Genomic DNA, 9,205 nt, shown 5'->3' with positions numbered 1-9,205 from the left:
GTTGTAGCTGCTTCATTTATAATTTTTTCGATGGTTTCTTTGGATCTGCTAGCGTCAATCTCATAGCAAATTCAGCCAACCACAAAGCTCTTTTGTTCCATGGATCATTCACATGACACACAACTACATCCAGTATAAGTTAATATAGGATAAATTTGCACCAACCTAAAAAATAAGATATCATTTTTTTTCTAGATCCAAATGAAAGAAAATGCAATGGCGGTGACGAAATTCAAAGGAAGCATTATATTAAGCTGGTTTGATTACACGGTTCCAGGAGTGACATAAGGTTAACTTGATTAATTGCTCATTTGCAGCACTGACTAATCCAAGCTCACTATATCACCCGAAGAAGACATTTCAAATTGTTCATGAAAGGGGAATGGAATTATAATTTAAACATTACTCCTAAAACAACAAACGAAAATGGTGATGCATATATTATACCAAAGAGCAAAATTCTATAGTAAATAATAATGAAAAGCACATTCCGAAGATTATACTTGTATACATAACTAAAGTTGTACGGCATTGTCCTGCCAGCAAATCTGGATACTCATTGATACCATAAACATTAGAACCCTGCTCCAGTCTGTATCTAGCATAGCCATTGATACCATAAAGTTGTATACAGCATAGTATCCGTACAGGGGAGTAGATGCTCCAATCAGGCAGGCTGCGTTCTGTGGTCGCCCGCAGCGGCCGGCCACCTCGTTTGCTCCTCGGTCAGTATTTCGCAGAAAAAATTGATCCTCGGTCAGTCAGCATGTGTCATGATGGGTTTACCATAGAATTTGATCTGCTCTGGTGTATAGGATCGATCTGGTCAGTGTGGCGTACAAGATCGATCTATCCCATCTCGTACCAGGAATATATAGACACTAGTAGGGCGGTTATCATAAGACTTGTGTGTTCAGGCGGGCAGGTAAATGCAAATTACCCAGAATTGTATTACCCGTGCGTGCCAATCGTAGGGCCGAGGACAGATGGATGAATAGGATAATACAGAAAAGCATCAGATGCATAGGATACATTGCCATCAACTTATTGCTGACTATGCATACACATTTCAAACAGGATTATAATATTTTCTACAAGAGCTGCTGATTACATATCACTGGTCCCATAAAAAGAAGAGATGGCGTGCAAGGTTACAAAACCTCAAACTCAGGAAGCAACTCCAGATTTATGCTTTATCTTGGAGAAACTAGAGAGCATAGTTGATCTTGAATTTGCTAACTCCACAATTAATTCCAGTGCTGCACGAAAAAAATCAGTTAGATCAACATAGGGTTAAAGCATAGTGTGTTACACTGTTCTTGGTCCTTGGTAGAAACAGAACCTGTTTCAAAGGAAACTTGGGTTGTTCGTAGTTTTGGAGACACCAATGCTCCAAAGACTGATAATGCTTTTGATCTTGCACTTTGAACCTAAAGTGCAAAGGAAATGAACAATCCACAGAAATTAAGTGTCTCGGAACTACACAACTTTATATTCATGACAGTAATATACAGGCGCGCTGTGTCACCTCAGTTCCTTGCGCTTGAGTGAAAGTGTTATATTTTTTTTTTCAAATATGGATGTGACATTACGTGTTCACTAGCATGAATGTGAAACTTGGATAGAAAGTTCACAGAGCAAAATAAACTTGAGAAAAAATTAACAAACCTGAGCACGGCTACTATACTTAGAGGATTTGTGGCACCCGAGCTCCAGTGAGCTCGAATTTTGAAATTTTTGAAAATTGTAGTTTGCATTTTCAAAAAAAATTCCGGAAAAAAAATCAGTGTATTCTCACACATTGTCTGTATACTTGTGCAATGTTTTGAGAAAAAATACATTCTATTTTAGGTTGCAGAAAAAACACATTTGTGGCTGCATAAAGGAATAAGATACTCCTATTTTATCCTGAAATTTGTGTTTTTTGTGTAGCCCAAAATGTAACATATTTTGTAACGAAACTTGTAGAGTACATACTATATGTGTATATCTTTTCAAATCAAACCCCAGTTCGTTGGAACCATAACCATATAAGCCCATACCCAGAACTCCGATTAAGAAAAAGATGGAATCGCCTGCAGTATACAAAATAAAATTTGTAGTTGTTTTCTGGGGGTATTTTTCGATTCCGAAAAAGAATGCTTTCCATTTTATGAAAAAACGAGAGCACTGGTGCCCATGTGCAACTAACAATTTTCGTACTATACTGTAATATATTGTTGCCTTTAACTATACTGCAATATGTTGTTGCCTTCATAATTCATTTTTATGTATCAACAGATCTGGCATCCAGCATATCAGGGTGGCTTGGCCAAATTAACCACTCAAGCACATATTGGTTTTACTAAGATGCTGACTCATCATCAATAGCGCTCTATTTTTGTTGCTTTTAAGCTGTCATTCTCCATTAATCATGCTCTATTCTTGAGAGGTTTACATATGTTGTTTTTACCTACCCTATTTGTAAAAAGATAACAGGGTTTTTATGTTGCACTAACCTGATTGTTGATGTCAGCACCAGTAGAAGACTTTGCAGTAGTTGCGTCTGATTCACTGCTACCATCTTCTAAAAAAAAAAAAAAATTGAAGGTGAGCAAGGAAAATCAAACACTAAAAACAAGGTAGAAATAATGCTTGTTCTAATACCTGGGGTAGCTTCTGATCCTCGGTGCCTTAGTTTTGGTTTAGTACTATCTTGTGCAGCAGCAACATCACTGGAGTCAGATTCATCTTGCAAGCACCACTTTGACAAAGCAAAATGCGGATTTGGTTCTGAAACATGCACATGGAACTATCATTCTAAGGGTTTTGAGAAAAGACAGAATGAACACGAGAACTGCCATAGCAGCTCCGAATTGTTGATAAAGATTGTTAACTCAAACAGACGAGTGGGCTACCTGATGGTTGCAATTCTGCAGAGAATTCCACTTGCAGCTTAGTGGCTGCAGATTGCTCCTTATGATCAAACAGGGTACTCGAAACACGTGATGCACCCATCGAGTGACGAGCGCTTGCCAGATCAAACCAACCCTAGAAAACAAATAATGTCGTTCATTTTTTACTTGTGAACTGCGACAGCACTACACTGGGCAAACAGTTTCTCCAGTAGGTCTTACGGAAACACTCCAAACATATGTAGTTACCGGGGAACTACATGCAGTAAGCCATATTAAGGATAAGTTTCAGGGCAATGCATATTTATAAGCAGCAATAAAGCAAAACTAAAGTTATCCGAGCAATCAAGCTTCTGGTCAGACAGAATCACAGAAATCCTTCTCATGTATTTAGTTAGACTCTGGAGATAGCAATTAGATAACGCAATTTTTTTGTCTGGAACATACTAGTACGGAGTAGTATACTAGTACTTCACTTGAGTCAAGCTCTGCTGCACAGATCAAGGGGAACCCCCAGTGACCACAATAAACCCAGAGCAGGGGCGATAAATACTGGGGCCGGAACTGAATCAATTGATAGATGGGATTAGCCGGCTTGACTTGCCTGCCGAAGAACGGAGGAAAGCGAGTCCATCAGGAGGAGGTAGCCATCGGATGGGTGCAAGCGGGAGTGGGCCGTCCGCGGTGCCGCGAATTTGGGCCCATTTAGCCACACATGCGAGCATCCGCGGAGCTGCAATAAAAACAAGCGGCAACTGCGGGCCGGCCCACAGTTGCCGTATCACGCCGCAGATCGCAGAGAGCGTCGATAGGATAGGGCTCCTTCGTCTCCTTCCCCACCGCCACGGAGACGGAGTCTCCTAATGCCCGAGCGGAGCGCCCTCACCGGAGCGCCGCCACCGGATTTCGGCGCCGCCACCGGAGCGCCGCCAACCGCCATGGCCGCCCTTCCTCCTCCGGCTCCGGAGGCCTCTCCATTGCCACCTCCAGTGCTCCCCTCGACCCCCTCCCTGCTCGGTTGCCTCGATTCAACAGCCCCCAGGGCCGGCGACGGGCAGCAGCAGGCTGGGACGGCAATGGAGGCAACCGAGCCAGGGTTATTACCGGCGGCGGCTGGCACGTACGGCGTGGGGAGGGTCGGAGGCCAAGAGGTCGTTGATGGCGAACCAAATCCTGGGACGGACGGCGACCGTGGTCTCAAGATGGGCGGCGGCGGGAAGCAGCCGCAGTGCAAGAACATGAAGCAAAATCAGCGCAAGAAGCTCAACGGTAGCTCCCTCATCAAGGTAACTAAATTTCTGTCACAAGCAAAACTAATTTGCCACATCTGGTTCTCAGCTCTGAGTGCAAAACATCACGTCGGTTCAGAGATATGGCTGAATTCATCGCAGCCTGAATTTAGTTTGCAGAAGAGTCTGAATGTAATCTCCTCGTCTAGATTGTTAAATTTCTTCACACAATCCAGATCACTGGAAGTAGGGACAAACTAATTTTGTAACCCAGGCTCCCACCATGTCTGTTCAGATAGGAGTCATAGGACTAGTATAGTAGTACTGATTTTTCCCATATATTCAGATTTTGAGATGTGCTCTCTGTCCTGTCCGTAGTCAGACAAGCCATTTTATTGTTCCTAATCAGAGCTCTGGGTAATTGGGTATGGCTTTTATGGTTCCGGATATGTTTCAAAATTAATGAATTAATCAAGCTCTTCTATTTAGTTTCCTTATTTCTTATGTCTGAAAATTGCCGAGCCTTACGTACTTGGTTACCTTGGGAAGCACATTACAGTTCATGTCTCATGTATACAGCCAAGTACATGCACTTTGAAGTAAAAAAGGATGTGAGAGGACCATTTAAAATGAACAAGGGCCGAGGGGGTCCAGAATTTGGTTGCTCCTGAAACAAACAACAGTGCTTGTGAAATGATGATATACTTATAGTAGTTGCTAGCTCCTGAAACAAATGATAGAGCCTGTGGAATGGAACATTTGACCTGCTTACTGCAAGTTATGTAGCACATGAAACTGAAATGGTGATATAATTATAGTAGTTGCTAGCTCCTAAAACAAATGACCTTTTGCTTGTTTTTGATATACTAATTTCATTACCTTTGTTTCTCAGGAGAAGTGCCAGAAGGTGGTTAAGTCTCAGGACAAGCAGCTTCCAGATTACCGGGGCAGAAATACCAAGCCAGCCAGTGCGGGACTACGATCTCCAAAATTGACGAGTTCACCGGGGGTTAATTTCCTTGTCAGGTCTGCAGCAGCGAAAAGAGCAAAAATGGCAGGTTCACCCAAGACACCACAACCACCAAGTTGTTCTCAAATAGGTTCCCCTTCTCTTCATGATCTTTCTCCTGATACAACAGCGGCCAATTCACATGGTATGATATTTCTCCTGGACCATGTATACATGTATTACTCAATTAGTTTTTGTTTACTCTTGTTGGGCTACCTAATCTTTTTCTCATTCGTGTAGCATCAAAACGAAAGCCCCGCAAATTGATATCGGACATATGGAGAGAAGCTGAACCAATATATAAGGATGGGAAGCTTGTGCAAGGCAAATGCATTCATTGTCATCAAATATTTGCGGCTAGTAGAGACACTGGAACCAGCCACATGAAAAGACATTTAAAGGTATGTGAAGCTAAAACTTCTATGGATGACATGATTGCTAAGATGGGTCGTCCTGATGAGATTGCGCCCAATTGGAAGTACAATCCTAAGTTGGCAAGAAGAAAGTTGCTCAAGCTGGTTGTCATGAATGAAATGCCTTTTTCTTTAGTTGAATACACAGCCTTTAGAGAATTCACAGCCTCCTTGAATCCATGGTTTGAGAATATCTCTAGGACAACAATAAAGAATGATTGTCTAGATTCATTCAAGTATCATGGAGATTTAATGAAAGAGTTATTCGAAAATGCTTCCTATCGCGTATCTCTCACAGGAGATATGTGGACCTCAAACCAGAAATTGGGATACTTGTGCTTGACTTGTCATTTTGTTACCGATGATTGGAAGCTTCACAAATATATTATAAGGTTTGTTATGCTAGAGACACCACACAACTCTGTGAACATGTTCAACTCAGTTCTAAACACTCTTCATGACTGGAACTTAGAAGACAAGCTGTTTAGCTTTACATTGGACAATGCAGCAGTAAACACGGCAATGGTGAACTCATTGAGGACAAATTTGAAGAAAAAAGGTTTTCTAGTTTTAGAAGGGAAGTTGCTTCATTTTCGCTGTGCTACACATGTTCTCAATTTAATTGTCCAAGATGGTCTTAGAGTTATAAAGAATATTATCAATAACATTAGAGAGAGTGTGAAGTATGTGGGAAGCTCGCAATCAAGAATTGAGAAGTTTGATGCAATAATCATACAAGAAGGTCTGCCTACGAATACTCCTTCTCCTGATGTGGCAAGCCGCTGGAATTCAACATTCTTGATGCTTCAAGCTGCTTTACCTCTTCGGAGTGCATTCCTTTCCCTAGAAAATCAAGATAAGGAGTACACGTTTGCTCCTTTGAACTCGGAATGGGACTTGGCTGAAGCTGTAATGAAGGTGTTGGAGGTCTTCTACACGGCAACAGAAACTCTTTCAGGCTCAAAGTACCCAACCTCTCATCTTTACTTCTACCAGTTGTGGAGCATCAAGAATTTGTTGAATAAAGAAGGGTCAATTCTGAACAGAAAAATTGAGAGGAATGAAGCATCAGTTCAGGACAAAACCATTGCAAGGATGGTTGAACAGATGCAAACCAAGTTCAACCAATATTGGCAGGAGACATACATGTCTGCTTGCATTCCTATTGTTCTTGATCCAAGGTACAAGTACGACTTCCTTGAGTTTCTATTGAATGACTTTGGAAGTGAAAAGGAGGCGGAAACATGGATGGGTGAAGTGAAGAATAACATGCAGAAGCTCTTCAATGAGTACAATAAAGAGGTTGAGTCACAGAGAGACAGTGATACTCAGGAAGTGGAAGATGATAATGATCCACTAGCAGAGTGGGATCAGTACATGAAGTCCAAAAGACAGCAATCAAGCAATGAGCTAGATCAATATTTGAAAGAACAGTTGACACCTCGAAAGGAGAAGGTTGATATGCTACATTGGTGGAAAACAAAATCTGAGATATATCCCGTGCTCTCTAAAATTGCCCGTGACGTATTGGCTATCCCTGCCTCAACTGTGCCTTCTGAGTCAGCTTTTAGCACCGGAGGACGCGTCATCAGCGATTATAGGAGCAGCCTTGCGCCCACTACCGTTGAGTCTTTGATATGTCTACAGGATTGGTTTAAGGCAGCTGGTATGTATTTTTTTCCCTTTTCCTTTGGCTCATGTAATATTTTCTTGTGGCTAATAAAATTACTCTTACACTTTCAGACGCTAGGAAGAATGAGTAGGAATTTGTTTGAAGCTTCCCTTGCATCATACCAGGTACCTTGAGTTGCTCTATCTCTATTCCCTCTCTGTCCTGAGGGCCTGTATTGGCAACCATGCTATGTATTGGCAACCAGAGCTATATGTACTACCAGGAACTATATTTTAGTTAACTAAATGTGCTACCAGGAACTAGATGTACACTTGTTTTTCTGTGATTTTAAACATGTGGTGCTCATGGATCCTACACTGTTTGAAAGAACCCTCTCCAGGAGTGTGTGCAAATCCACCATTCCCTGAACACTTGGTCTACTTGAAATTTAATCATCATTAGAAATGTTTGCAGCAATATTTATGTGTTAAAATTTCTGTAACTGTGTAACAGAGCATGGACACTTGGTCTACTTGAACTAGTAGCAGCAAATTCCTTGTTTGCATTTCCAATCTAGGGCTCTAGTTACTTACGTTCAATGAAACTACTTGCAGGTTTTTTCACACATTTTTTGCATAAGAAATTTCAGTGTGTTTTTGTAGAACAATTCCTGGGAATAATTTCCTCTCATGAGTATGCAACAAGTGTTTGGGAATGCACTTGAAATGACATGAATCTTGTTGGCTACAACAGGCAGTAGAGTATCTTGAGAAAGGAAACTATCTAACCTGAATTTTCTTTCAGGCTGAATGTGCTTCTTCAGCGACGACCTGAAGGGAGCAACAACAGCTGGATGGCCAGCACTTGTTCAGGGAGGATGGCGAGTAAGTCTGGGAGCTAATACACATTATCAGCCACTGGTTTCTATTGTTGTGTTGTAATGCAGTATGAGAGTTGACTCCTTTTGCATTTGAGCTAGCTAGGTAAGAGCAGAGCTAATTTCCATGTTTGGGTAGCAAGTGACAATGGCAACTTTCCATGTTTGAATGCACAAGATCGCTTTATTTTTAGTCAAGATGAAGAAGCAACTCTGGATGTTTGAATTCAGGGGTACTGTAATGTTGCCTTTCCATGTTTGAATGCACAAGATTGTCTTATTTTCAGTCAAGATGAAGAAGCAATTTTCATGTTCATCTGCTATTGTGATGTTGATCTTGAAGAAATAAGGAAGCTTCTGAATAGGATTGTTCAGAAAAATTATTCAGAAATATTAATATTGTGTTGTGATGAAGTATTACTGCTAAACTAATTGATCTTTATTAGTGTATAAAGAGAGCTGACGTTTTTCTTCATCCGAGCTAGCTAGCGATCAGGGTGCTAGCTAGCGATCACCGATCAGGATGAAAAACGAGCTAGCCTAGCTAGCGCACGCTGGCTGCGCGACGCGGCCAATGCGCGGCATACGCGGCGTATGCACGGCGCCGCAAAAACGCTCCGTAGACACGCGGCTCATACGCGGCACACAACATAAAGTTGCGGTCATGTGCGGCGCACCAGCGGGCCCCCGCAGAGCGTCCCGCTTGCACCCTGACGCCATCCGCCGAGTCCATGAACCGCAGGATCTCTTCGTCGTCTCCCCCAAGTTCTTCTTCCGCCGCCACATTGTTGGCCTGTTCCGCTGGAGGGTCGGGTCCCACGTGCTGCAGCACCTCCTCCGCCACCGCCGCCGCCATCGATCCGAACCTGGACACGCCCAGAGGCCAGGCGCGGATCTGGATGGCGCGCTGGGTGCACCGGCACAACCAGAGAGCAGGAAGGGGATGCCCTGGCGACTTGGCGAGGAAACGCGGGAACGGCGATTGCAGCGACGCGCGTGAGAGGTGGGCGTGGCTGCCGGCGCGGGCGAGTAGCAACTCTAGGGCGTCGGCCGTCGGGGAGCTGGGATGGGGGCGCCGGACGCACGACTCTGCTCAGCCTGTTGCAGCTGGGCACCGCATCTAATGGTGCGGAGATGCCGAGTGGTCAGACCCACTAGATACATTGGACGG

General features: G+C 43.1%; 1 protein-coding gene across 2 annotated transcripts; it reads right to left on the bottom strand.

Moving 5' to 3' along the window:
- Positions 1-1,047: 1,047 nt before the first annotated feature.
- On the bottom strand, positions 1,048-8,905 carry LOC124707637 (coiled-coil domain-containing protein 115-like). 2 transcript variants are annotated; one of them, XM_047239303.1, is made up of 7 exons: positions 8,756-8,905; positions 3,499-3,546; positions 2,898-3,030; positions 2,647-2,772; positions 2,499-2,566; positions 1,343-1,430; positions 1,048-1,259 (listed from the first exon to the last, which is right to left on the bottom strand). In XM_047239303.1, the coding sequence occupies exons 1-7, from the start codon at positions 8,888-8,890 to the stop codon at positions 1,168-1,170; spliced, it is 690 nt and encodes a 229-aa protein (XP_047095259.1). In that variant the 5' UTR covers positions 8,891-8,905; the 3' UTR covers positions 1,048-1,167. The 2 variants fall into 2 exon arrangements, with proteins under 2 accessions (XP_047095259.1, XP_047095260.1); XM_047239304.1 differs by having other exon boundaries at positions 2,499-2,563.
- Positions 8,906-9,205: the final 300 nt, after the last annotated feature.

The sequence above is a fragment of the Lolium rigidum genome, chromosome 4, assembly GCF_022539505.1.
Source record: "Lolium rigidum isolate FL_2022 chromosome 4, APGP_CSIRO_Lrig_0.1, whole genome shotgun sequence".
Taxonomy (NCBI): Eukaryota; Viridiplantae; Streptophyta; class Magnoliopsida; order Poales; family Poaceae; genus Lolium; species Lolium rigidum.
Note: the sequence above shows the minus strand (reverse complement) of the source record. Positions and strands in the feature narration are given on the sequence as shown.

Coding starts and splice junctions, on each gene's coding strand:
- LOC124707637 (XM_047239303.1), bottom strand. CDS start 8,890: ATGGCGGCGGCGGTGGCGGAGGAGGTGCTGCAGCACGTGGGACCCGAC. Junction 3,547..8,755: donor TGCGGTTCATGGACTCGGCG/GATGGCGTCAGG, acceptor TTGCACCCATCC/GATGGCTACCTCCTCCTGAT. Junction 2,773..2,897: donor TGCAGAATTGCAACCATCAG/GTAGCCCACTCG, acceptor TGCATGTTTCAG/AACCAAATCCGCATTTTGCT.